We start from the raw sequence: 27899 nt of genomic DNA, 5'->3' as shown, positions 1-27899 counted from the left end.
GCATCTTTCTCCCGGCTACCTAATTATCCCTATTCTGCATTAGGCCCATGTCATCTTATTTGAAAGGCAGGAACCCAGGCATGCAAAAGATACGGGCTTCATCAAAGCATTGTAAGTAAACAAAATTTAAGTTGCATATAAAACATTTGTTTTTACAAAAAGTGTAGTGCTCCTCTCCTCCACATCTGCATGCTTAACATTTAAACACCCAAGTACTCCTATTGACTTCAATGGGACTACTTGGATGCATAAAGTTAACTATGTGCATAAAGCAGTTGTAGGCCCAGAGCCTAAGCTCCCTCAAGGAGGATTTCTAACAGCTTCTCAAGGCCTGGCTTAGATTGGAGTGTAGTTTGCTGCTTAAAAGCTATCAAAAGAAACCCAATTTGTTGGTCAGGGTTTAACCAAAAAGCGACAGGAAGGTCTGTTGTGTTTTGTGTGGGACTTTAAACTAGTGTCCCTATAAGGTCTGTATAGTATGGGTGAAAGTAATATGTAAAACGATTCACTGGAAGAGAATTTCTACATTGTGTGCACTTCACAGCACTTTCTCTAGAGTCAGTTACCTTCCTTTTGCTCTGTGGGTCTCATACCCAGCGGCGGGGGGGAAGCATTTTTAAATATGGGAACATGTGATTGTAAACCCACAAAGGGTGGCAGGTACAGTACCTGGAACTATTTTAATTTTTTCAAACCTGACAGTATCCCTTAAGCTATTGTTAAGTGAGGGTCAAAGAATTCTTAGCCCATACTAAGTAAAGAAATCTAGTAGGAAATTAGAAATTCACAGTGAGCTCAAATGAAATAAAAAGGTGTTTACCCTGTTTAACATGAAGAGTTCTCAGAATGCCCATAAGCAAAATCAGCTCATTTAAGGTGCATGTTTCTAACAAACAAACCAGAACCCACGTGTTCCAAGGCAAGTAGACCAGTAATTTTGCTTAAGATGTGTTGGGGCTTGTGTTAAATACAAAGAGACTTTATACTCACTACCATGATATTCCTTCTGGTAAGTTACTGCCCTCGATTCTTCTCTGCTCTACCAGGCTTAATATTCTGGTCTTAGTATTTGTATTACAGTAGCAGCCAGAGGCCCCATTCAGGTACAATTATGCTGAGTACCTTGTGTCATTCAGAAATGAAAAGTGCCTGTTTCACCCTGGTGTGGAACATACTGTATGAATATCACTGGCTTCATCTGAGTGTCAGGTAGCATCCACTAGTGAACTCTGCTACTGAGATATTAATTCACAGAGGCAGCTGTAGACTATTTACATGAAAAAACTGATGACAGGTTTTTCTGCCCATTCATTCAGATCAGAGTTCAGCAGGTAATAAAAGTCTTAAACTTTACACTCAGGGCCTTGTAAGCTGCTTCCATCCATGCCTATAAAACCGTCAGCTTACTTGAAATACAGGCAAAGATGTCACAGCTAGACTCCAGGAGCAGGAAATGGAGTACCATGGCCCAATTAACCCAGCTCTAACTGGAACATGATGTCATAAGGCCTGGTCTACACTAAGGGGGGGGGGGGGGTGTCGAACTAAGGTACACAACTTCAGCTACGCGAATAGCTGTCCAGACGCCACGGGATCGAAGTCTGTGGCTCCAAGGTCGACCAGAGCACGTGGGGAGTTCAAGACGCGATAGTTCGAACTCCGAGAAGTTGAACTCTCCGCGTTGACCCGTGTGGTAAGTATAGACTTACCCTAAGAGTCACAGCCCTAGAACTCCATGCTGTGGAAATATAGCAGATGTGTTGTTCAGGTACAGGACTGGTAAAATTTTGACTTATCAAGAACAGCCGAATAATGTCACAGTTGACCCGAGTCAGTCCTGGATTCTCTGTGTACCTTAAATGCATTGACTGACTCCAGTGTGACGGGGTGTGTGAAAAGGAATGCAGGGTTGGGGCCATAAAGGTGGGGTGGTGGCTACTATAGACTGCCTCTTTTAAAGGGACATATTTCACATCCCAAGTCAGCATCTGTTTTTATTTAAATAGACTTAGAAGCTATAGGAACTCATTAGCAGTACCAGAGTGTCTACACATTATCTTTTAGCTGCAGGACATTTTCTATGTATAAATTGTGTTCATCCAGTCATGGTATCCTAGAATTTCAGTGCACATGTTGGCTTCTGAAGACTTTAAAATGACAGATGACTTAACAGGGCACCGAGTAAGTGTACCTCCTGTCTCTCAGATTTACAGTCTCTGTAGAAATACAAGTGCATCATACATCTTCACCATTTGATATTAAATCCAGAGTTCATTTTCTCCACTGCATGGTATGCCGTGTGCAACGTTGTTCCAGCTTTTTCTGAGTTTGTACCACCCAGCCACTGTTCATACAGTTCTTGTACAGTGCGGTTCCTCTCTGGAATTTCAGTCTTAACAGATTCATACAACTTCTCAACTTGCTGAAGCAAATCCTTGCTGGATTCACCTTCTGCTCTGATCTGACCACCTCCGTTTAAACAGCCTAGGTGCAACACGAGAACATGACTGTGGATGTGGAAATGCTTTAATAAAACTTTAAGAGCAATTAAAAGCAACTAATACAAACCAATTACCTCAATCTACAACTGACACTAGCAACATAAGACTTCATCAATGAAAACACAGATAAGTGGGGAATGAAATCAAATACTGTAACATGGTGGGACCCACAAGCCCTATAAAGGAGCCTATTGGTCGGCTGTGGGCCAGTCCTAGTTCAGAATGGACAGCAATGCATGCTGATAAAAGGTCAGGGAACTAGGACTTCCTGTTCCTCAGAGAGAGAAGGGAAGTTGGAGAGGGAGCAGGAACTTGTGGCTCTCCTTCAGACAGCCTGGAAAAGGACCATGCTTAGAGCAAAGTAGAAATAGCCGTTTAGTCTCAATTGAAGGAAGGAGATGGAAAGTCCTGCCCTCTCCATAAACAGGAGGACTGGGAGGGGGAGTTTGCAAGAGTGGTGGATGACTGAAGAAAGCAGCTGGGAGGGGTCCTGGGAAGAAGCCAGGGACTGCAAATGAGGGGGAGCAGTGTGCCTGAAACCAGAGCTATCACAGTCAGCTGCATAATGCCTAGTTTGGACCACGCAACCAATTCTTCAGTGCTGGGGAACACTGCTACTAGGTAAAGATTACATGGACCCTAGAGGAGCAACTGAGGCCCAGAGAGGGTGAAGAATGGCTAGTCAGAGCCAGTGTTTGCTTTGGACTCTTACCCCAGAGGGATGGGGTTTTCCTAATATAACTGGCTGGCTAAATTCAATTGCCCATGGATCCAAGCAGAAGAGGCAGCAGCACTGGCTACACCAGAAAGGTAAGGGAATCTATTTAACACTTTCTAAGAAGTCTAAGAATTTTTTCTACCTGTTACTCCTTCTATTTCTCACACCCTGCAGTCCTCTCAAGGGGATAGTGTAACTCTTGAGCTGAGAATATGGCTCTACCTCCCATCAGCCAAATGGAAGGAGTTGTTCAATTACCTTTTCTGCCTTCACGATGCACATCACTGACCGAGTTGAAGGGAGAAAGATTGAGAGAAGTGGGCAAACTGTTTCTAGCTCATTGGAACGGAGCACCCTCAGTCTCTAAGCTAGCTGAAGAGCAGAACTTTCACTTCTGCATGGCTTTGGAAGCACTTGGGTTTACAAAGCTGGGGCAGGGCAGTGAGGAGGTTTTTAAAAGCTGAATTGTTAATTAAGAATTGCACCCAGTTTTGACATGCACAGTTTCAATCATGACTATAAAGTAATTGCTACAGAATTGTTGACTGCTACACTTAAAACACAAAACCAGCACACCTGACTTAACAAAACACTAACACACAGCCTGTAGCTTTCAGACACACAGACAGACATGAAGGCTTCAGTCCAGCTCTCAGAACTTCAGAAACCCTAAAAAGTCTTACAGCAAACCTTGACTTACCAGCAAAAGTCCCTGTGGAGCCTTACCTGATGGGCAAGCCATGACTTCAACATAGTGATAAGGTGATTTTCCTCGTTTCAGTTTTTGCACTAAGTTCTGTATGTTTCGAAATCCATAAGCCAAGGCAAACTGCAGCAGGACTATGCCATCCTTTTCTAGTGTCACTTCCTGGAAATCCTTGTTTCTAGGGAATAAAATCAGGCAAAATCGTTCGTCTAAATTAATTCTCTATTTGGCACTTGACTGAATACTAGAGAGCAAATTTAAGTTTTACGCAGAAGATTATTCAAATAAAGAAACTGTCCTTTGAGGCAGCAGAGGACAAGAGTTCTTGGGGAAGAAACTATCCTCCATAAATCTAGTTAAATTAGGGACCTAAACCCCAATTCTACCTCAAATACAAAAGGAAAAGTGTGTAAAGATGAACATTTTTATGTCCACATAATGCAGATGTCACGCTGGTCAACATCAATTATTGGTGTCTTTAGTAGGAACAGAAGAGTTACAACGCAAGTAACTACAAAATTAGAAACACAGTGTGCTATGGAAACCATTTCCCCCGAACGGATGCTTGTACACTTCTCAATGTCGAGCTCCGAACTCTCCAGTCTCGCTCAGTCAGACAACTGGCACACTCGGCAGCTCAAATCAGGCCAGCTGTGCTGCTCCCTGGCTAAACAGCCATGCACTGCACATGGCGGCTGGGAAATACGAGAACAACTTGTGCATGGATTCCTCTTAGCAACCCTCAGGTGCATGCACCCTAGATGACCACCTTGCTGTTAGGCTTTGATCTGCTGAAGAGCATCTGTGTCTGGACATAAAAATCCCCATGTTAGTATGTACTTCTATAGGGCCCTACAAATGATACATTATACACACACCTGGGAGGCAGGCAGGAGTTTCATTTTAAAGTGAGGCACAGAGAGATTTAAGTGACTTGCTCAAGGTCTCTCAGCAACTGGGTGGCAAAGTTGGAAATACAACCCAGGAGTCCTGACACCTAGTCTTCTAATCTAACCACTAATTAACACAATTAGGGAAGAGGAATTAAAATCCCAACACATCTATTTTCGTGTCTGATGACAGGTGAAGGGCTCCCTCATTTCCATGAGAGCGTCAGCTGCCAGGTTGCTCTAAATGTTTTCTGCAGCTTAACAGTGGGGAACTCTACACTGCAGAACCCTATGTGGGTGATGGGGAAGGGGTCAAGAAGGCACCCAGGGAAAAGGCTGCACAGATTGCGGGGGGTAGGGAGCCAATTGCCAGGGCTTGCTGTAAAATGTTTAACACTGAAGACTGCTCTTTGATTACCGGCAGGAGAAGAGTATACACAGAACTGCAGTGAAATACAGCACGTTGCAACATAGTTTCAATTCCTTACTTTAAAGGTTTGTATTGAACTTCATCCACTTGAATCCCAAACAGTTCTTTTGCTGCATACTTGTATATGTGTTCCAAATAGCCACCAGAACCGCCACCAGAATGGCCAAGGAGCTCCTCTTCTGAAACGCTGCTAAACCTAGGGGAAAGGGAAGAAAAAGAAGGCCCCTCTTTGCACCTGCTTATAAAATAGGATACCCAGTGCTACATCCATTGACACTGAGAAACTGATTTCAGCGACGGTGAAGTAGTTTCAGACCACTAGTAAAAAAAGCCCTTTTCCCCTCTTGAAACAGAATTACTTCACCATGCACAAGAAGGAATGTGGAAGTAATACGTAGCCAGCTGAAATTTAGTTCCTTGAGACCAACTTCCTGTCCGATAGCTATGAACTGCCCGGTATTGACTAGTGATAATTTCAGGGCTATGTAAATTTAACCCTACACTGTCAGGTATGGGCTTGATCCAACTTTTAAAAAGGAAAATTTGTTCCAAGTCAAACATACCATCTCCCAGTAACTTTCACTGTGTCATTGTTATCAGAGTGTTTAAGCCTTAAACTCTAACATCTTTGCTAATCCCCCCTACAAGTGTCTATTTGAACATTAAGGAATTTTGCTCAGACTTGTTACTTTTCTGCTTCTATAATGGTTAAACTGAAGTTTCCAATTAAAAAAAGGAGACTAGTTGCAGGGTTTAGCTTTACATGACCGTACAGTCTTAGAGAGCCCATCCAATAGAAATTGCCTTCAAACATGTCTACCTTAGGAATTTCTAGAGCACCGATCACACCTAGGCATTTAAACAGGTCTTCCACTTCATAGCTCATTGGAGGGGAGGGGAGGGATGGCTCAGTGGTTTGAGCATTACCCTGCTAAACCCAGAATTGTGAGTTCAATCCTTGAGGGGGCCACTTAGGGATCTGGGGCAAAAATCTGTCTGGGGATTGGCCCTGCTTTGAGCAGGGGGTTGGACTAAATGGTCCCTTCCAACCCTGATATTCTATGATTTCCATTTCTGGAGGATCCAGGCTATTGGTTTTGATGATAATGCCATTGATGAGTGTTAAACTCACCCTGCAGAATAACCAGCAACCCTACTGCTAAATTTTGTTTTTAATTGAAAGTAGTTTTGCAACTTATGCGCTTCTCTCCAATAACGGGGAAATGCCAATAGAACAGCCTCAATGAATCCACTTCAGACCCAGGAATCGGGACTTAGCCCAAAAGCATTTACATAGCAGATGTTCCAGTACAACTGGGATAGCTGGGAGGGGAAATGGCCTCAGTTATCAATCCTGGCCAGCTGGTTTCCATACCCCTAACCACAGAACTTCTAGGAAGCCAGAAAGAACAAAGGCCAAACCTCTTGAACTTTAGCTCAGTCTTTCCTAGAAGCCTGCAAGCTAAAGGGGAATACTTGTGTTTATATGGCCTAAATAATGCCAAGAAAAGCCAAGGGTCAAACACCTCAAACAATTCCAGTAATCTGACAAGGCACAGCTGTCTATTTGGAAGGTCACTGTAATGCTTCTTGAGAATAGCAACCCACAACAATGGCTTTTGTTATGAGAGGATAATCAGGAGATGTTTAGGTGTTTTTACCCACTCAAACAGTTTTCAGAGTGGTAGCTGTGTCAGTCTGTATCACCACAAGTACTCCTTGTTCTTTTTTCATCAGAGAGTGTGACACTTGCATTCTGCAGCTGTGAGCAGCAGAAGGGAAAACACCTGGGATTTCAGTCAGATCTAAGATGTTGCCACTTGCAGATAAAAATTGCAGCCTTAGAATTGTGAGACAATATTTCACCCTGTAATCAGCTTCAGAGGCTATTTTTAACTCAATTCTTGTTTACAGGAACTGTGATTCATTAATAAATGTTTCAGTGTGTCCAGCTTCACGTACTGCTGCTCTGTGAAAAGGAGTCCGACAGTAAGCCCCATCGCTGGCTAAGGCAAGCAGTAATACCAGCAAACGCACAAGGATTTTTGGCACTTATATCATTCTTGCTGCCAAATTTAATAACCTCTTAGTGGCCTTTTCCACATACCAAAGGAATAAATGGAACAACAGCCATTTGACTGCTTATGTTAATCCTCCAAATTCTGTGGAATACGTGCTGTTTATGACCAGTCAATTTACTGAGTAGGGTAAGGATCGCAGAAGATTAGAGAGGAGCATTATCATCACTAAACATGAGACATAACATTAAAACAAGCACTTCTAATAAGTTAGCCAAAAGATTTTATCAAAGAGTTAGAGATTTTGTTTGCTGCTATGGAAATGTTAATGATAAAAACAACAAGGGGTCTGGTGGCACCTTAAAGACTAACAGATTTATTTGGGCAAAAAACTCACTTCTTCAGATGCATGGAGTGAAAGTTACAGATGCAGGCATTATTATACTGACACATGCTCTAACCATGAGGCAAAATCTTGTACACTAGCCTACTGGGCCATGTACATCTATTTTCTTCTCTTACAGCTTCTAGGGAAATACTGAATTTGTAACACTTCAGTTTTATTAACGTATCAAAGTACTGCAAAGTCACTTTCCACGCACTGATGAAAACACATCCTTTTAGTTTAATGTGCTATGGAATACTGCAGCTAATGCCAATTTAGATGAATAAAACATCTGATTTCTAAATCCTCCAAATTCTTGTAGTCACTTAGCTTTCCATGCAGTTGGCATTTAGCCAAGTTACTTTTCAGTTAAAGCAATTAAACAGTCTCATCTGCTTTGCACATGTTCAATATGCTTTTATTGAATAAGAGAATGCCTAGAGACTAGCTGAAATTACTTTGATATTTTCTCATTTGTTCTTTAGCACTGGAATACATACAGTACTAAAAACTAAACACAGCAGACCTGTACATTTCTGTATTATCATATTATATTCTCCATTCTAGACTATTTCATTTTTCCATTTGCTCATTAGTTTCTAAATTTGTGCTTGGTGTAATGTCTCTAAAAACAGTTACAGTGTGAATGTTCGCTACATGAAGTAATAAAGATTGGACAGAAAAGTGCAGAACAATGATGTCACTAACAATCTTACTAAGTGAATTCATCCACTTCTGCTGCTTTAGAGAAAAACAGCTCTTAACGGTTGGGCTATGAAAATAAGTCTACAGTAGACAGTTGACTTCAGAGTCTCTTAAAATGCTTACTAACCTGATCTTGCAGATTGCACAGGGCAGTTGATGATGCACTATTGTTCTTAACAGATTCAAAATCAGTTAGACAACAGCAAATATCTGAGTAAGATGTAAAAAGATGCAAATATCTGCAACTTTTGTAGTGTTAAATCATTTGTGGAAGGGGCAAATTCTGCTGTAGAACCCGGCTGTGAGAGTATTTCAGTAAACGTTTAAGGGAGATCATTTGTTCTTACATGGTATCCAAAGGAGCCGAGTCCACATCTGACAGAGAGACTCCCTTTTGTTCCAACAATCGTAGAACTTCTCCTGAAACAGAAACACCGGTGTGTGTTCTCTTTTAGGGTAAAGAAAAATGTTCACTAGTATGAAAGCCTAAATCCACAAATGTAATTAATGCCAATTGTCCCCTACTGACTATTTCTTAACTTATTTCACTTCTATTGTGTGGCAATTGGAGATGCTTTGCAGGAAAGCAGTCTGAACCCAGAAGGCTCAAAGGTGAATGCAAAAAAACATTCCAAGTAGACAAGTTTTCATTGGCTAATATCCTAGAAAACCAAGTGTTAAAATGCAAAATTACTGACAGAACAGATAAGAGGTCATGAAAGCATATTTTACAAAGCACTCTAGTCTACGGCATATCTGTGGATCAGAGGACAAGTGAGGTGAAGCTAGATAGCATAGTCTACATGGCATTTCAGAGCATTCTTTTAGGATCAGCAGCTACTACCTTATATCATAAGAACCAATGGAGCACCTCAGGTTCCCTTACCCGTAGTAATTACACAGTCAACCTCACGAGTTTGGTACTCTTGGCTGAAGAAGTCTGGTCTTGAAGCTTCTAGTTTTTTGTCATAACAGGGCATTACTGTCACATGGTAGGTCTGGTCAGGTGAAAAATGCTGCAAAAAAAATTTGTACAGTTGCCCTAACTGCTATTAATTAATTTAATTAAGGCACAGGTAGGAGTGGAGCAGCTAAAAGCCAATTGTGCTGCTAGAAATCTCTTTTGCTGCTAACAATTTTCAGTACCTGAATTAATACTTTCTATTCCTTCCCAATTGTGCAGGAAAGAATAATAGAGTAACTATCTCTGTAGCACACTTTAATTTTTTTTTTGGTTTGTTTCCTCTATTAAGCCAGACGATCCTGGCAGATTTAGTCAGTTAAGAGTCCGTAATTACATGAGTAGTCAGATGTGTTTCGTATCCATTGCCTCAGGCCAGACTCAGACCCATGACAATTTATATTCTGCAACAATTACTCCAGGAAATTAGCTGAAGTTCATCACAATCCAAGAAGCTCCCAGGGACCAAGGAAACAAGTTGTTGAATCAAGGCCATTGTTTCAGTATCTCTTGTCAAATGCTCTGAGTAGTTGCCAGATGTCTGAGTTTATTCAACAAAGTGTTAAAACCAATGTTCATTGATTATGCATGAGCATTGCTACTGCCATGTTTAAAGTTTCTTGGTGGACTCAACATTTGGCTATAAGAGTGACACCAATCTTTAGACATCAAAGTGACATTTGGAGGAATTCCAGAGGCAACAATGATAGAACAGAATTAAATCAAACTGAAATAAAAACATCAAGCTGGGGAAAAGCACATAATTTTTTAGCAAGAGACTATCTGCATGTAAACATGAATTCAAGCTCTGTATAAGATCATGGTAGTAGTTTGCTTTTATATAGGGAAAAAACCCACCAGAAAAGCAAATAGGATGGTAGGAGGGATGTGACAAATCCAATTCTTCTGGATTTGTTGAGTAACGGATAAAGGTTTTAACTGACCTTTTCAATGCCAAACCTGAAACTCTGCTCCCAATAGGCACTTGCAGGAAAAGAGCAGGGCAGCTGAAGGGCGGGGGGTGGTCTAAGACCAAGTATCAGAAGGGAGGCAAAGGAGACACCTGGTGGCTTGAGTCTGATCTTAACATTCTCTCTCCAACTCTAAGGGCTGGTCTACACTGGGGGGGATCGATCTAAGATACGCAACTTCAGCTACGCTATTCACGTAGCTGAAGTTGAAGTATCTTAGTTCCACTTACCTGGCCGTCCTCACGGCGGCGAGTCAACCGCCGCGGCTCCCCCGTCAACTCCACTTACTCCTCCTGCCGAGGTGGAGTACGGGCATCGATTCAGGGATTGATTTATTGCGTCTAGATGAGATGCGATAAATTGATCCCTGATAGATGGATTACTACCCGCCGATCCGGCGGGTAGTGTAGACGTGGCCCAACTTTCTCATCAAATTAAAGTGAGATGATAGACAGGCTGACTGGCTAGTGATCTACAAGATTTTCATATCTGTAAATCAACCCTATTTCATACACTGTCTTTAACAATGTTTTAAACACAGCTCAAGATCTAATTTCTACAGTTTCCTGTTAAGCATGGTCCATGTAAAGCCTTACCTGCTGTTTGGCAAAGTGACCCTTGATCAAGGAGCCCATGACCTGCTGTGGGGACTTAGTGGTACTAATGTAAGGAATAACAAAACTTCCATGAGTTTTCTCTGCATAGCAGATCCAACCTGTGAAAAGATGAAGTATAATTAATCAATGCACAGACTTTCAGTGGCTTCAGAATCAGCCTTACTGCCAGCCAATAACAACCATTTTCAGCCTCTCTTCGGCACACAGTATAAGAATAGCTCTTACCAACCAGATTCTGGGACAAGACTAGCTTCGCAAAGTAACAGTGCACTTAAACATCTGTACCACTATGGGTAAGAACTTCCACAGTTCATGTAATCATATTCAGGAACAAGTGTCTTTCTTTATTAGACCACTGAAGACATTTATAATATCCTCACAGCACAGTAGTCCCTGTCTAAGTGGAACGGAATGTTAACAGACCTTAAAAGAGAACTTCATGGCACCAAAAGCAAGTCTCACTTACACATGGTTTTAGCCATTAACTTTTTCGGTGTGCAGTTAGTCTGCCACATTATCTGACCACTTCTATAGCCATTTAACTATTTTACAATATACCTGGACAGGCAGAGGCCAGCATGGGCAAAGCCTTTTTATCTTCAGTTTGCCTTTGAAAGCGTCGTACAAACTCTCGTTGGCTCTCCAACAAGCTGAAGTTTCTTGAGAAAGTTGTATCAAACACATAGTGCACACCTAGATAGCATAGAGATATTAAAGCCACCAAAAATTGACAAATGCCACAAACTACAACACAAAATTGCAGCCCAGATAGGTTAAAGCCTGGTATTTTTACATATTTATAAACTGCTGTAATTGGAAACAGAACAGTTTCCTAGTACATAATAAGACAGGCTAATAGAAAAACTGGATGAGGAAAGTGAATTGATGGAGTGCTTTAGGATCCTTTTCCTCACATTGATTTTAATATGCCATCAAAGTAACAGAGGTCTGAATTCCCATTCATGTTATGATTTTTTAAACAGGCACTTGGAAGTTTATTCATGCAGCTTCTACAGACCTAAACAGAAGTTGCACTTGGAATGTTAGTAAGCTATACCCCAAAATTTCATCTGCGATTACCAAAAGGTAACAAGCTTGCCTAAATTTTTTAAGAATGCTGTCAATTTCTTTGCCGTTTCTAGAGGCGTCATCTTAAATCTTGCAGCTAGTGATGCTCTGGATTGTGGTGAAACGGAAACTATAACTAGCTTCTGTTGATTAGGAGCTGCAGTCTGAAAAATAAGAAGTGGAATATTATCATTTCCTGAACAGTTAAGATATAGCATCTTTGATCTGTTAGTAATTTAGAAGGTACTTGTCCACGGTCGCAATGTTTTCTTTTTAAAGTATGATCCAGTGGGGGAAGATGTTGCACTTCCAAATCAAGAGATTACTGTAAGAAATATTATGATCCTTTCACAAACTTAATCTGATAATTTTTTAAATTCAGAGGAACAGATAAACATGTTGTGCTGTGGATGTCCTACAATACCTTTTGGTTCTTGAAGACTAATCTGGATACAGACGATCTTCTTATATATTATTTTACCTGTGCTTCAGCAATCAATGGTTTTCAAATTCTTGAGCCTATCTGCTGGCTACTGCATCAGTTGAGTATCACCTACCTTATTGTAACTTAACACTTTGTAGAGCTCTTCATGGCTCTGCTGAGTGATTAACACGCTTTCTGCGGATGTGATGCAGCCACTACAAGCTAAACAATCATTCAGGGTAATTTTAGCCTTTTCAAGCTTTTGTGCTCCTCCATCCTAGAAAGAAACAGATTAGAGCCAGTCCTAGCCATAGGAATCAGAGATCCATATGCAGAACATGTCAAAGACAACCTGCTACATAGTACTAAGAGAATTTTGCCAAAATGTTTGAACTAAGTCAGTTTTCAATGATTTTGTTTTTGGGGGGCCCATCACCCAACATCACTCTTCAGTCAGACCAAACCGAAAATCAGAAACCAGAATCATAGCCTGAGCAGCAGGGTAGTGATAGCCTTAACCTCATGGCAAACGCTACTTTCACCCACTAAATGATGGCTGCTCTAGGGCACAATCATACCTCTGTGCACCTTCCTTAACAGACACCAGTAATGCAGCAGCCTCCATCTTCAACTCAACACAGACATCAAGCTCTCTTGAAAGAGCAGCATCCCAAGTTTGTGTAGGAAGTACACCCTACCCCTGAAGCGGAGAACATCATTTCTACAATGCTCCCAGCTCACTTAACCTCCAAATTGCTGTCATTCTACTTTTGCAACTATGAAAATAGTTCATTACAACTCTGTTGGTTTCGATTCTATCATCAGCTAGTTCCAAAGGTTATGCCATTACACGACAAGCCACTTTACAAATATCTTTTAAAGAATCAGAACGAAAAATAAAATAAATTACCAGCAGCTAATCCCATCTATTTTAATTGAGTACCCACTCCCACTCTTTCAAATGAGTAACAGTGACAACAGGCATCATCTCAGACTGAGTGTTCTACATTGTTATCACTTTTGCAATCACTGGATATCATATATTTAATAGTTGTAACATACTTATGTGCAGAATAATAAGGTAATTTATGGGTTTTCTAAACAATGATTACAAGGGGAAAACATTCTTACCTGACTGATTTGAAAATAACTCCCATCATCTTCAATTCGGATCTTGGCTGCTGTTTTTCCAGATTTCTTTTCAACTTTTATTGGCTTTACACAATCCTAAAACAGAAATAAAGTCAAAAATTAAGGAGAGGAACCTTTAAATATGAAAGAGGCAGGAGAGGAGAGGAAAAGACTAATTGAAACTGGACAGAGTGTAAACTTCTTATCTCTGGTTTAAGCTGCACTGGATTCTTTGTTTAATGGGCAATCTTATAATTCCTGTAACTAACAAGGAGTCAAGCAAAAAAATCAAACATACAAAATCTGCTTACCCCATTTTTACAGAATGAACACTTTTCCAACATCATCACCAAAACTACAGAACAATTTTGCTGCCAGTGTGACACACTCAGATTTAAAGAGGTCTTGCTCAAAAGAGATGACTGCAAAGTTCTGTCCTTTCCAGAATCTCTCAGGCATTCTTCATTGTGAGTTTTAGTAGACAGGAGGCGTGGTCATTACATTCAACATGTGGCTATTGCCAATGAAATTTCATTTGATGTTGAGGGCAAGCAGATGACTTTATATGGACTGTTTCCGTTTAGTGTGTAGAGTTCAGTGACTGAAGTCCTGAGGGTGTTTTTATACTTTGCACGAGTTGCACTGTTTGTGCACCCACACCTCCCTTGTCTAGAAGTCTGGCTAGCAGCCTTGCCAGAATTCATCCTGACCTTAAATCATCCTCACTTTACCAAAATCCTTTTTCCATCTTGATTACTGTAAATCCTGCTTCTAAAAATCTCTGCTCTGAATTTAGGGGGGTTCAGAATGCTCCTATTGCAGGGAGGACAAAAATCACTCTGATGTCCCAGTTAAGCTCATTGAATCTAAATCAATCAAACCTATCCATGGACTTACTCCCCACTTCTAGCCCCAGGGTTCTATGTCCTCTCCTCACTTGTGCTGCTCTGTTAGCAACTCTCTCCAGTCTTGCTTTCCTATTTGTCTGATTTCCAAATGACAGCAAAGCTCACCTCTGTTCCTGCCACTTTCCATTCCCTCCATACTGCAACTACTTTGTGTTGGATGCTGACTGACGTCTTTTCTGCTCTCCTATATCAGCTCTCCTTTTATTGGTTCCATCTGTTTGGAGGATACTATTTACAAAATGATATTCTATTGTAGTCCATAATTTACACTTTAAGGGTAATATTACAGGAGCCCTTGTAAGAATTAAAAAAAAAAATCTTGGAAGATTTTATCTCAATTTGTTTTCCAGCTGTCCTAGAAGTGCAGAAGCAGGTTTTTCAATATGAGAATGTTTCCACTAGTTGTGTGGTGGTGTTACAAACTGTTACTCAGCCTCCGTGCTCTATTCTAGAGGTGGCTGCACTTCAGCAGTAAAGGAAACAATCCCTTTTCTGGACGTGTTAGAGGAGAAATGTAATAACAACCGTGCACGTCAATAGCGCCTTCCACCCTAGGCGCTCAGAACAGGAAAGGAGAGACACACGGGCATCCACAGCCCATTGAAGCAGAAAACTGATTTCAAATCTACCAGAAAACAACCTATGTGAGGCCAACCATGAGCAGGCAGCATGGGCACCACCTCTTTGGAGTGGAGTTGAAGGGCAGGGCAAGGCAAAGACCCAGTGGCCACCAGGCCAGGGAAGCCCCTAGAAGTCCCCCCACCTGGGGATACCCAGCCCAGGAGACCCTGGCATGGGCTGGGAGCAGGGAGAAGGGACAGGGGCCCTGCCCCAAGGGCTCCCTGAGGGATCTACCCAAGCATTCACCTGACAGGAGCAGGAACTGAGAAGAGGGGACACCACCATTCAACCCCCTCCACTCCCTCACTCTGCAGAGACCCCCCGACCCCCAATCACCTATTATCCCCCAGGGGGACCCCCCAGCCAACCCCATCCCCCAATTCCCTATTATCCCCCCAGGGGGACCCCCCAGCTGACCCCATCCCCAGAGGGACCCCCCAATCCCCTATTATCCCCCAGGGGGATCCCCCAGCCAACCCCATCCCCCGGGGGACCCCCCAATCCCCTATTATCCCCCAGGGGGACCCCCCAGCCAACCCCATCCCCAGGGGGACCCCCCAATAACCTATTATCCCCCAAGGGGGACCCCCCAGCCGACCCCATCCCCAGGGGGACCCCCCAATAACCTATTATCCCCCAGGGGGATCCCCCAGCCAACCCCATCCCCAGGGGACCCCAATCCTATTATCCCCAGGGGACCCCAGCCGACCCCATCCCCAGGGGGACCCCCCAATCCCCTATTATCCCCCCAGGGGGACCCCCCAGCCGACCCCATCCCCAGGGGGACCCCCCAATCCCCTATTACCCCCCAGGGGGACCCCCCAATCCCCTAGGCAACTCCCCATTCCCGGGGGACCCCCAATCCCCTATTATGCCCATCCCCCGTGGGGGACCCCCAATGCCCTGGGCAACCCCCCGGGAGACCTCCCAATCCCCTATTATACCCCCGGCCCCAGTGGGGGACCCTCAATCCCTCATCCCCGGGAGGACGCTCCGACCCCGGCCGGGACCCCAAATCCCCTAGGCAACCCCTATCCCCGGCCCCCGGGGTGACCCCTCAACTGCCTCCTCACAGCCCCGCCCCCCCAGGCACCCCCGTGCCGTGCGGAGCCTCCCCCGCCCTCGCGCCCCTTGGCAGGCAGCCAACCAACGCGCTCCCCACCTGCGAGGGCCCGATATAATCATCCAGATCAGCCAGCTGCAGCACCCCGCTGAAGTGAGACGCCATTCCGGCCACGCTGCCGGAAAGCAAGCAGCGGCAGCGACGGCGTGGGGTGTAACAGCGAGAAGCCACGCTGCCGTAAAAAGCGTTCTCACGCTGCCGGAAACCGTGGTGGACGGAAGCCTCAATAGCCCAAAAGGAGATTTGCGCATGCGCCGGCGTCTGTCACCGTCTTTTAAAAAAAGGTAGTGCGCGCATGCGCGTGTCGCCTCTCTGCTGTTTGAACGGAGTGTGGGTGGGGAGGGGTAGGCCAGTAGCGAGGCGGTGGCCGGCTTGGGGTGTTTAACCCCTGCCTCGCCAGGGTTATTGGGGGGGGGGGGTAAGTAGCTGGGGTGACCACACAGCACCTGTGAAACATTGGGATGGGGGTAGGGGGTAATTGGAGCCTATATAAGAGAGAGACCCCAAAATTGGAACTGCCCCTATAAAATTGGGGCATCTGGTCACCCTGATTAAAGCAGCCTGGGGGCAGCCTGGGGCATGGGCTGTCTCCTGCGGCTGCCTGCCGGTCATGGCGGGGGCACCCGTCTGTTGGGTGGCACGTCGCACGTTTGTTGAGTTACAGGCTGCAGGACAGAGCTGATTGCCTAGATACAGAGAGACCAAACACAGGCTGCTAAGCAACCCCTTACCTTGTAAAAAGTGGCAGCATGACAGGGGTTTGCCCCTGTTGTTTGGAGCATTTTTATTTAGCTGATGTTCTTGCCCCCTGCGCTGCTAGAAAGTTTTCCCTCAAAATCACTGGGATGAAAAGTTTGAATATCTCTCATGGGCCATCCCGAGGGAATGCTGCTCTGCAGTTGGAACACTTAATGCTAGATAAACCATGGTCACTACATTTGCTACTGAAATGTTTTATGGGCATAAAATGGACAATGGAGCCAATTCTGAGAGTGTTCCATGTGTGGGTGGGGCCTCCTATAAATCTTAGCAGTTATGGCATCTTATGTGTTCAAAGCGCTGGACAAAAAATAATTCCCACCGTGTCCCCAGGAAGTAGAGATTATTTCCATTATGGGGAAAGCAAGGCACAGAAAGGTGAAACAACTTCCCAAGGCCACACACTGAGTCCATGGTAGAACCAGGTTTAGAATGTGGGTCTTTTTGACTAGAAGATCTTCAAACCATACTGTTTTAAGCCTTCTGTGTAGAAAGACAGATGGGGCCCTACAGAGAACCTAGCATGATATCTAATGATAGAGAACTCATATTTGTTCAGATGTTCCTCTTTGCATTGACGAGACATTACTTTTTTTAAAGTAATGCTTGTGAAAATGCTTTGATAAAAGGTGCTAAATATTAGTGATAAACACAGATGGCTGAAAAATAACATGTATTACTAATGGTCTTTAGTGTGCGAAGAATAACGACACTGAATTATAATTATTTAGGACCTGATTCTGAAAACACTGTTGTGGGTAGTGCTTATAACTGTCAATAGTCCTAATGAAGTTTACAGGATTAGGCATATATTTTGCATTTATTTAAGCATTTTACCAACAGCAGTGCTGACTGTGATGATGGTAGGGCAGTGGTTCCCAAACCTTAACAACCTGTGAACCCCTTTCACTAAAATGTCAAGTCTCTCGTGAACCCCCTCCTAAAAATGAATATTTCCAGGGATTTTCTCCTTTACCTGAGTATAAATTGTAAAAGCCGTGATCTTGGAAATATAACATTTGTTTTTATGACATGCTTATTACACCCTATTATTAATTATTATTTATCATTCCAGTATTTTATTACATTATGAAAACGGCAACAAGCTCTCAGTTTCATAGCTTGTATCTCTTTGAATAAGCCTGTTATAAGACAAGGCTCCTATGTTTCCTCAAGGAGTATCAGATGTGAAACAGCAGGAAGGGATTTAAGAAGCCAATTCAAAGAGTTCCTCCTACACAAGCATTCGGGTCCTGAGCAGTCCAGGCAAACAACGCATGTTACAACAAGGCTTAAACTTGTTCATAATAATTTAAAAAACAATCCTAGCTGCCTATTTCATTTTAAAAACAGCAAAAAATATCCACCTCCCTTTCCATTTCTTCTAAGGAGTCTTGAAGTTTAAATCTCCTCAATGTGATAGAGATGCTGGTTTTGATCTGCTTAGCTCTTGGAAGTCCAGAGGCTCCGGGCTGCTGGCCCCGTGCTGCCCGGGGGCCCTAGGGACAGCCCTGTCTGCCATTAGGGAATTTTCCCCCAAGAAACACCTGTAAAATTTCACAAACCCCTCAGGGGTAGGGTAATGGGATAATGTATTATCAAACAGAAATTAAATGCTCCACTTCTTTATATTTTGTTCATTTAAGAACATTGGAACATATATAAATTGAATGTAACCATGCCAATTAGATCAATCATTGTAATTCCCCCTTCTACCCCAAGAATATTACTATTTAATATTTGGCAAATAGTGATACAGCCTACAAGAAAGCAGTTAACACCAAGGGGAAAAGCATGCAATAGAAAAGCTGGAACATGTGGTCTTTTGCATATGTCGTTGCTCTTCCGGGTATATGAGGTGCTGAAAGAAGAATTTAAAAAATTGTATCAGTTCTGCTGCATCTTTGCAGGCAATAAATCCCTTCAATTCAAGGCTTTAATATAACTGCCCTACTTCCTAATGTGTGTTCCATAACCACCATTTGAAAAAACATTCTAATAGTGAGATCTACTGAGATGTAAAATAGATTTCCAAGGAAGGGGGTGAAAACCATGTGAGTCATTTTAAAACTAGACCTGCAAACCACTGGAAAATATGGTATGGGACAATCCTGCTGACTGTGTGATAGACTAGATATGATCCAATAGGGCTTTTCAATCTCTGATTCCTACAATATTTTCAACAAACTAATATTTAAAGCCCTGATCCTACAATGAGCAGACCCCATTGCAAGATCAGGACCCTAACATCTCTCATATCATAACCTAGTACTCTGCCCTACAAACTGAACTGGATGTATGAGAGAATCTGCCTTTGGTGAATTAATCCCAGTTAAGGGTAATCTTCTATTTTGTACAGTGGAACTATATGAAAGGTAAGCCTGTGATATGCATCTGCATCACAGGTGCACTTTTATTTATCAGCATTAGGCACAGCTCAGTGAATAGCTTTTTGAGCCATATATTTCACCAGTACCCTTGGCTCTTTTGTTGTGAATTCACTTACCTGATGGAAAATCTATAAAACCGTTAGGTGGCTTGTCCTGGAGTCCTGCTACAAGAAGGAGTCCTAAAGAATTCACCTCTGATTGGTTGCGTGCCTGGGTCCAAGCTTTCACCACAGGGTCATCAGCTAAATTGTTCAGCTCTGGGAGATTAGCTCCTAGCAAATCTTTCAGATTTTGAGCGCTTAATTTCTACAGCAGAAAAGAAATAAAAATAGGTACATTAATGTGAAATAATTCCAAGCTGCTTACAGAAAAGTTACATAATGGCAGACTGACAACATCAGCTAAGGTTTCTTGCTCTGCTCTGCCAATGTCCCTCTACCCAGCCTAGTTCTGCACTCCCTACCTACGGATCTGCTAATGCATCTCACTTCCTCCCTACAATATCCCTGCTACTCCAGTGCTCCTCACTACCAAAACACCTGCAGCACCCCTGTGTGGGAGACTACTCTGACTTAGTCTGTTTTGTCCTTCACTCCTGTGCCACCACGCTGCTCTGTCAATGCGCCAAAATCTCGACCCTTCATTGAGCCAATTCTGGCCTTCCTGTAGGCAGAGAACAGCTGAGCCATGTAGTGGGTTAATTAAACCATCAGCGTGCCTTGACTGATTTTTGACTACTGCAGTTTTATATTATTTCTGCATTTAAATGCAAAACTGATCAAATAATCTGTTGGTTTAAAATTGAAAACCAAACCAAGATACCTACAGCTCAAGGCAGCTAACAGGTTTAAATAAGAGATCTGTCTGGGGTTCTTGTCTAATCCTCTGGCGATGGCAATATACACACAATGTGCACAGTATATCCAGATAAGCAAAAAGATAGCTGACTGGAAAATGTCAGTGTGCAAGGAGTTCATGCTACCCTAGGAGACTTAGAGAAGGATGATGAGAATGACTGAGGGCATAAAAACCGCTCCTTTCTTCTGGAGACAGAAAAGGAAATACTTTTTCCACACACTGTGTAATTAGACAGCGGAGCTCATTGCAGCAGAATGTCCTTGAGGCCAAGAAATGAGCAAGATTTAAAAAGGGGTTGGACATTAATATAGCTAAGAATATCCAGAATTGTCATCATTAACGGGAACAACATTTTGGAAGGGATGTTAAACTTCATGCTTCAGGGCTTAAGCGGCTCTCTGACTATTAGAGAACAGGATGAGACCTAATGTTGGGGGCAGGCTACCCCACATCTTCCTGCTATGGCGTTCGTACATCTTCCTCTGAAGCATCTGGTGCTGACCCCCTGTTGGAGACAGGACACTGGGCTAGACGGACTGTGGGTCTGATCCAGACTGGCAGTTGCTATGTAGCCACATCTGACAATGGGGCCTACTTAGTCCCCAGTCCTGAAATCTAGGAAAGATTCATTTCAATCACTGCTTTTCTGTTGCAGTCAATGGGAGTCTTGCCGAAAAACTGCTGGATCAGGAGTGACATTTCTGTTCTCCCAGGAAAAAGCACTGGCAGAGCAGGCAGTGCTGATGGATTAATTGCTATTCACGATGGAAAGTGCCACGCACCTGGACTTCATCTGGGTTGAGGGCTGTAAATGTGGCTACGTCCATGACAGGATAACCAGAAGCAAATTTGATCAGATCCTTGGTTGGGGCTCCGCCTTTAACGAAGAAAAGCAGAAGCTGTGTCTAGCTGCCAAGATCCCACAAAACCTTCCCATCACATTTTGTGTCATTGAACCATAGAGTCATATAGTTTCAGGCCTGACAGGCCCACCAGATCATCTAGGCTTACCCCTGTATATTACTGGCAAATAAACAACACTCAGCCACTTCTGAATGGGCACTTAGAAACCCCTGTTCCCACGCAAGTGCCTAGTTTGCACACACCACCATGGTGAATGAACACAGGCCTACATGCTCCAAACTCCCCCAGTCACTTTGAAAATTTGACCCGTCTCCTAAGAAAACGCGAGGCAACTAGGGGTGACCAGATGTCCTGATTTTATAGGGACAGACCCGATATTCTCTATATTTCCTGATGGATGCAATTGCCTGTGATGATGATGGTAGTCAGTCACATTGCTGACCGCAATTCTTAATCACATTTTTTTCCCAGAGGCGCAGATGGTAGTAGGTGGCGGGGTGGTTCCTTTCAGAGCCAGCAGGTATTCCTCCTCCAGCTTCTATTTATTCCCCCCTCCACAAGTGGTCCTTATGTGGTAAGGCCTGACCTATCTCATCCCTCCCCTATGTGCTGCTCTCAAGGTGGCTGAAGAGGTCTCCATAGCGGCTAGACTCTCCTTCCTTCTCCCCCCGGGTACTGCTACACTGCAAAGAAACACCTGTGGTGCTGAGCCTCAGAGCCCAGGTCAGTTGACATAGACGCGCGGGACTTGGGCTGTGGGGCTATAAACAGCAGTGTAGACGGTTTGGTGTGGGCTGGAGCCCGGACTCTGAAACCCAGCAAGGGGAGAGGGTCTCGAGCCCGGGCTGCAGCCTGAGTGGTAACGTCTCTGCTGCTATGTTTAGCCCTCCAGGCCCAGCGAACTGGAGTCAATTGCCCTGGGCTCTGGGACTCAGCGCTGTGGGTTTTTCTTTGCTATGTAGACATGCCTGCACTGCCCCAGCTGGCAAAGGCCCGAGCTGGAGTCTCTCAGCCCCCTAACAGGGCACACTGAGCAACTGCAGACCTGCCTCTTTCAGCCCTGCCAGCATCAACCGTGGGACTCACCAATGGCAGCCTTCAGCAGCTGGTAGTAGGCGTCTGGAGAGCTCTGGTTCTCCTCGTAAGCAGCTCTCAGCTGGCTATAGAGGAGATTCTTCTGGCGCTGAGAACACAGCGAGGTATTCATGGGCCTGCTGGTCTCTCTGGAGAGGAAGTGTTTTAGAGATGTACCTTTTGTATTTGTCAACAGTTTGAGCAATCGGCATGTGCATAGTTGGGTGGAATACACCCCGACAAAACCCCAGGAGAGGAAGGCTGGCCCAGTGGTTAGGGCGCAAACCTGCACGTAGGAGGCCCAGGTTTAATTCCCAGCTTTGCCACAGACACCTTGTATAACCTTGGGCAAGTCACTCAGGCTGTCGGTGCCCCTTCACAATGGGGAGAACAGTATTGCCCTGCCTCGCAGGGCTGTTGTAATGGCACAGCAAAAGAAACTTGGGGTCCTAGATAGGGGACCAAACTTGGGTTTGGGCCTGCTTTGAGCAGGGGGTTGGACTAGATGACCTCCTGAGGTCCCTTCCAACCCTGAGATTCTATGATTCTGTGATTCTATGAAAGAGGCTGCATAATGCCCTGCCTTTCTCCCTCTCCCCAAACAGCTGGTGAGCCCCCCCGGGGCTTGTGACTGTCAGAAGGAGACTAGCAGAATTTGTACAACACCAACGAATCCTCCTGAGCTCTCGCCCAGTCCGAGCTACAAAGAAGCAAGACCTCAGTGTAGATTTCTTGATCTGCTATTAAAGGAAGAAAGAAAGAAACAGAACCCACTTACCCCGAATGTGTCTAGTGGTTAAAAGAGTCACAAAGGTACCTGATGGCCTCACTGCTGATTGCTTTTATCCGAGTATCTTCCAAAGCACAGATGTATGGAGCTAGCATTGTGAGCATTGTTCCATCTAACTGATTGCCATTAGCTTCTAGATGCCGAGTGACCAGAGACGTAACCTGCAGGTATGACAGTTAGAGTAAACCGATGAGTGTTAAAAAAGTACATGAATTTAAATTTTAAAATTGCAGTTGCTGACACCCATTCAAGTAATTTAAAATAATGTTCCTCTCTATCACCTGATCCACTGTCGCATCAAAATATTTCTTTTGTACTAAGTGCTAAATCAACAAGACATTTTAAGACAAAGAAAAGTCTGCCTTGGGTCCCAAGTTTATTCCCATAATTCTGCTTTTCCACCAGTATTTTAAATCCCCTTTTCTCAGGTTTTTATAGGTGCCTCTTGACCTCCACTTATACTCACTGCTACCATCACATTCCAATATAGATGATTCCACATATTTATCACCCTATGGTTGAAAGATCCGTATCTGAGATCCATAGTGGCTTTTAATTTCTGAATGTTCTGATTAAAGCCTCCATTTAAAATGGGAGAGTGTAGTTTTCTTTATCAACTGTATTGGTATCTGTTCATACTTTTGAAACATTCCCTTTTGTGGCCTCTTCTTTTCCAATCAGAATAAGACTGTTTCCTTTAACCTCACGTTGGAGAATCTTGGAGACCTGATATCATTTGGTTTCCCTACATTGCACCATTTCTAATGTAATAACCTCCCTCACTCTGCACACAGTTCCCCAGATGGGGCCAGACAAGTAACAGGATCACTGTTTCCAGGGCAATAACAATCTCTGTTCAGTAGGATGCCGTGTCCAGTACTGCACACAATATACTCTGTGTGTGTGTGAAGGTATCACATTATTTAGGCAGCAACAGTGTCCACTTTTTAATCACTGATTATTTTTTTAATTAGTGTCCTAGCAGCAGTTGTCATGTTTTGCTCGCATGTGTCTTACCTTTGGGAGATCCTGTTGCCATGATGTTCCTGTCAATAGGGCTGATAAGGTCTCGGCTGTAGTGATATTCCAGTTAGCAATTTCAGTTGTGGTATACATCCTGGCTATGTTTCCTAATAGTGGAAGGTAGTCTTCAGGCAGCGTGCCAAAGATCTGTTTATAGCACAAAATAGAGTGAGCAGACAGGCCGCATATGCCTGAGTTGTTTCAGTGCATACATTTCTCAAATGGATATGAAGCTAATGTGTACAAGAAGATCTACTGAAGTGTGCAGGATTCACAGACATTGATTCAAAATCCAGTTGATACACCTTCCTAAGTTTCCAAATCCACCACCAGGAGTCACAGTCGTGTATTTTATTTTTAATGGCTCTTGTTTTCTTCTTATGAACCGATTCCTGAATCTGACACAATATCCTACCAGTATTTAAGGGGAAAGGAGTGGTCAGAGCTGGGGATATGGTATCAGGACTTTCGGATTCTATTCCTGGTCCTGATACAGGGAGTGACTTTTGGCCAAAATTTTGAAACTTTGGGTATTCAATGTTTGGCACCTATGTAGGTGGCTTGATTTTTCAGAGGTGCCAAGAGCACATGGGTCTCATACACTTCCAAGAAATTATAAGTGCTCAGGTTCCCTGAGAAAATCAGGCCATTTATTTGTTTAGTTTACAAAATTTGGCCTAAAACACTCAGAGCACTCATGTTCCCAAGTGTGAAACGAAGCTAGGAGTGTTATGAGACTTAATTCATTAATGTTCGCAATATGCTCTAAGAGCTTCGCGGGAAAGGTGCTGTGGATGTGGGAAGTGTCCTTGTTAGAGTTGCTGAACTGACAATATCGAAAAGTTAAAACCCAACCAACCCCCTCAAAAGCCATCCTTCAACATTACCCTTTTGCCCCAACAAGTCCTCCTCCGCATATCTCACCCAACCTGTTCCAGATTCTACGCTACCTTGTCCAGTTTCAGCTTTAGCACGTGAAGGAGAGGGGCCTGAAATTCCATCTTCCCCAAAGTTTCCAAATTGTTTCTCAGTACATCATCAGGCAGGCAAGCATCCAGATCACTGCTGGATGTGTACTTGGAAGCTAGAAGGTCTCTCTGCTTCACCACCACTTCTGTTGTCAACAGAGTTCTTGTGCAGGCTGCTTGGGAGAAAGAGAGCGCATTAAAATATCTAGTGTACTTTTTGCCTTCATTTGGCTCTGTGCAAATATCTCCCAGCATGACGTTTCTGAGAGCTTAGGGCTAGAATCATGGCAAAGGCAGTAGATTCATCCCTTTGGGGAGGGGGAAGCAGCATATGTTGTGACATCATTTTTGATGTGGCCAGTCCTTTTCATCCAGAGGATTCACGTGGAGCCTTTTGGAGGCATTGGGGGAAGAGAGGAAGGAGAAACAAAGAACATAACAGAAGAACATAAGAACATAAGAATGGCCATTCTGGGTCAGACCAAAGGTCCATCCAGCCAAGTATCCTGTCTACCAACAGTGGCCAATGCCAGGTGCCCCAGAGGGAGTGAACCTAACAGGCAATGATCAAGTGATCCATCCCCTGCCATCCATCTCCATCCTCTGACAAACAGAGGCTAGGGACACCATTCCCTACCCATCCTGGCTAATAGCCATTAATGGACTTAACCCCAGTGAATTTATCTAGTTCTCTTTTAAACCCTGTTATAGTCCTAGCCTTCAAAACCTCCTCAGGTAAGGAGTTCCACAAGTTGACTGTGCGCTGTGTGTTGAACTTTCTTTTATTTGTTTTAAATCTGCCGCCTATTAATTTCATTTGGTGGCCCCTAGTTCTTATATTATGGGAACAAGTAAATAACTTTTCCTTATTCACTTTCTCCACACCACTCAAGGAGGCGAGACCCTTAGCTGTAACCTGTGCTGACCTTTCACCTTACTGGAAGTTAATTGACAGCATCAGATTCCATTCTAAGATCTTGTGTATCTCCTGAGCAGGAGCTGGCACCTTCTGGGAAGATGCAGCTGTGGTACATGAGAGCAGAGGAGAAAGGGAGATTAGACTAGAGGAAATGAGACCCAGCCAACACAGGGCACATCACATACAATACGTACTTGCAGCTCGTTTTTGCCGCTGAGGGTTTGCAAGCTGTTTCAGAAGATAGGTGAATTGGTTCCTATTCCAGGTCTTCAACTGGCTCAAGAAATCAGGGAAAAATTGTGTCTTCTCTGTCTGTGTAGGAAGAAAAGACCTTTATGGAAAGGCAGCTGCTGGGATAGGTATACTGGAGTTTTTAGTAGGTCTGGAGAAATGGTTTTCAGTTTCCTAATCCATCCTCTTTTAAACTGATTTCAATATTCCTACATTTACTCTGTAACTTCACAAAACTGTGCAGAAACTGTAGGAACAGGTGTATGAAGCTCACAGCTTGTATTAGATCACTAATAATGACACCAATACTTAGCACAGATGTGCTCTATATAGTTCACAACACCCCTGTAGGTTAAACACTGAACAGAGACACAGAGGATAAGTGATGTGCCCAGTGTCTTACAGCAAATCATGGTCAGAGTCAGGGTTACATCCCAGGAGTTTGTCGCCTAGTCCCATGCTCAATCCATTAGGCCATGCTGCTTCTCTGGAAATACACTAGACATGATGCTGATGTTCCATAGCTGTACAGTACCTCTGAGATCCTTTGAAGTATGCTGCTCATCAGGGCACTGGCAAGAATACCCATGTCTGTCAGGGTGCTGACTGTCCATGTTGAAGGTGATCTGAGAAGGAAAGAGTATTTTGTATATGCCCTGAGCTTATCAAAACATCCTCGTGCTAATGATGTGATCACCCAATGCAGGAAGGGAAATTAAAATGCATCTCATGCCCAATGGAACGCGTCTGCAGAGACGTAACAGAAACCCGATGATGCCTGCACATCGATCAGCAGAGCTGACTATTCCTTTCAGTTTATTAGAGTCTTTGCCTTCCATTGTAAAGAATGAAAGAACTCACCCAACGAAAACTATGAAGTCAGTCTGGGACAGACAAATGAGAGAGTTCAGAGGAGAACCAAGCCTTTGAGAAAAACTGGGCATGTTTAATCTGGAGAACGGTGGAATGAGAGGTGCCATTATGATGGTGTATAAATAGGCAATGGTGTGTTCTCAGGAGGAGAAGGATCAGTTCTTCTCATTAGTCACTGAGGCCAGAAGGAGAAGATGCAGTCGCAAGGACATCTGAGGTTCACCGTTTGGAAAACTTATCTAGTATAACAGCAGATAGGCAACCAAGCAAGCTGCCATATCAGTGGAGATGCTGGAATCAGACTGACTTGAGACATCCAAGGATGGACTTGACACCCATTCATTAGGAATGCCTTACATATCAATCCTGCCCCAGTGCAGGGGTATGGACTAGATCACGGATTCTCAGCCTAGGGATTGCAGTCCTCAGGGGGTTGTGACCACCCTGCTTTTCCCCATATTATTAAATATGCCAGATGAGAGAGGTTTCCTGGGGTGGAGAAGATTGAGAACCACTGGAGAAGGTGGTCCACTGAGAAGATCCTATCCAACCTGAATGAGTCCATAACACATCACCAACAAAGTTTAGAACATGACTTCATGTGTGACATACCCATATTTGTTCTTTAGCTGCTGCTCTATGGCTGTCAGTTGGTCTTCAGTGAACGACATGCAGCTTTGCAATATTGTTAGGATGTACGGGTCAGATTTTGCAATGTCAGAGCCATTGAGGGCACAGGAAAGATTGCCTAAAATTTGTAGGTTTTCCTTTGAAAATGATGATAAGGTAGACGTTCCCTGAGAATACGAAAAAAACAAAAGAAAGTGACATGAGCAACCAAAGTTGGCTGGATATAGTACCACAATGCATTTATATGGACATTTCACAGAATATCTCACTTCAGCTGCTTCTGCTTCTACGTCAGTTGCTCTTAGCAACATATACAAGGAGGATAATCAAGCCATGTACTTCC

The 27899-nt window shown here is 43.7% G+C and overlaps 2 protein-coding genes and 1 long non-coding RNA gene across 10 annotated transcripts in view; 1 reads left to right on the top strand and 2 right to left on the bottom strand.

Annotated features, from left to right (window-relative positions):
- Positions 1-32: 32 nt before the first annotated feature.
- On the bottom strand, positions 33-16348 carry CIAO3 (cytosolic iron-sulfur assembly component 3). Of its 3 annotated transcripts, none has more exons than XM_039493021.1 (11): positions 16217-16348; positions 13526-13621; positions 12528-12671; positions 12002-12134; positions 11461-11595; positions 10882-11000; positions 9240-9369; positions 8701-8773; positions 5304-5441; positions 3946-4103; positions 33-2484 (listed from the first exon to the last, which is right to left on the bottom strand). In XM_039493021.1, the coding sequence occupies exons 1-11, from the start codon at positions 16280-16282 to the stop codon at positions 2246-2248; spliced, it is 1431 nt and encodes a 476-aa protein (XP_039348955.1). In that variant the 5' UTR covers positions 16283-16348; the 3' UTR covers positions 33-2245. The 3 variants fall into 3 exon arrangements, with proteins under 3 accessions (XP_039348955.1, XP_039348956.1, XP_039348957.1); XM_039493022.1 differs by lacking the exon at positions 16217-16348 and adding an exon at positions 15301-15354; XM_039493023.1 differs by lacking the exon at positions 16217-16348 and adding an exon at positions 13837-14195.
- LOC120373939 lies at positions 16345-27545 on the top strand. The gene is made up of 3 exons (XR_005585815.1): positions 16345-16461; positions 22728-22935; positions 26760-27545. It is a non-coding gene; the product is annotated as an uncharacterized LOC120373939 (long non-coding RNA).
- Positions 18546-27899, bottom strand: part of LOC120373936 — a 64672-nt gene continuing 55318 nt past the window's right edge. For 5 of the 6 annotated variants that reach the window (XM_039493018.1, XM_039493017.1, XM_039493014.1 and 2 more), the window contains 10 exons: positions 27539-27723; positions 26589-26679; positions 26017-26134; positions 24886-25079; positions 23930-24082; positions 22940-23073; positions 22135-22271; positions 20967-21061; positions 19443-19632; positions 18546-18797 (listed from right to left, as the gene is read on the bottom strand). In XM_039493018.1, the coding sequence (XP_039348952.1) occupies positions 18697-18797; positions 19443-19632; positions 20967-21061; positions 22135-22271; positions 22940-23073; positions 23930-24082; positions 24886-25079; positions 26017-26134; positions 26589-26679; positions 27539-27723 (1398 nt within the window). In that variant the 3' untranslated portion in view covers positions 18546-18696. The remainder of the gene's footprint in view (positions 18798-19442; positions 19633-20966; positions 21062-22134; positions 22272-22939; positions 23074-23929; positions 24083-24885; positions 25080-26016; positions 26135-26588; positions 26680-27538; positions 27724-27899) is intronic. The other variant, XM_039493015.1, reaches the window with a different exon arrangement.

Source organism: Mauremys reevesii, linkage group 10 (genome assembly GCF_016161935.1).
Source record: "Mauremys reevesii isolate NIE-2019 linkage group 10, ASM1616193v1, whole genome shotgun sequence".
In the NCBI taxonomy this organism is placed as follows: Eukaryota; Metazoa; Chordata; order Testudines; family Geoemydidae; genus Mauremys; species Mauremys reevesii.
The sequence above is the reverse complement of the archived record's forward strand: the minus strand, read 5'-3'. Positions and strand labels throughout refer to the sequence as shown.

What these genes read in the sequence shown, in the direction of transcription:
- CIAO3 (XM_039493021.1), bottom strand. Translation starts at nt 16,282, where the DNA reads ATGGCGTCTCACTTCAGCGGGGTGCTGCAGCTGGCTGATCTGGATGAT. An exon ending in AAGTGTTAAGTTACAATAAG is followed by an intron (nt 12,135 to 12,527) that starts GTAGGTGATACT and finishes CTTATTTTTCAG; the next exon opens with ACTGCAGCTCCTAATCAACA. An exon ending in AGTCATGGCTTGCCCATCAG is followed by an intron (nt 2,485 to 3,945) that starts GTAAGGCTCCAC and finishes TGTTGCACCTAG; the next exon opens with GCTGTTTAAACGGAGGTGGT.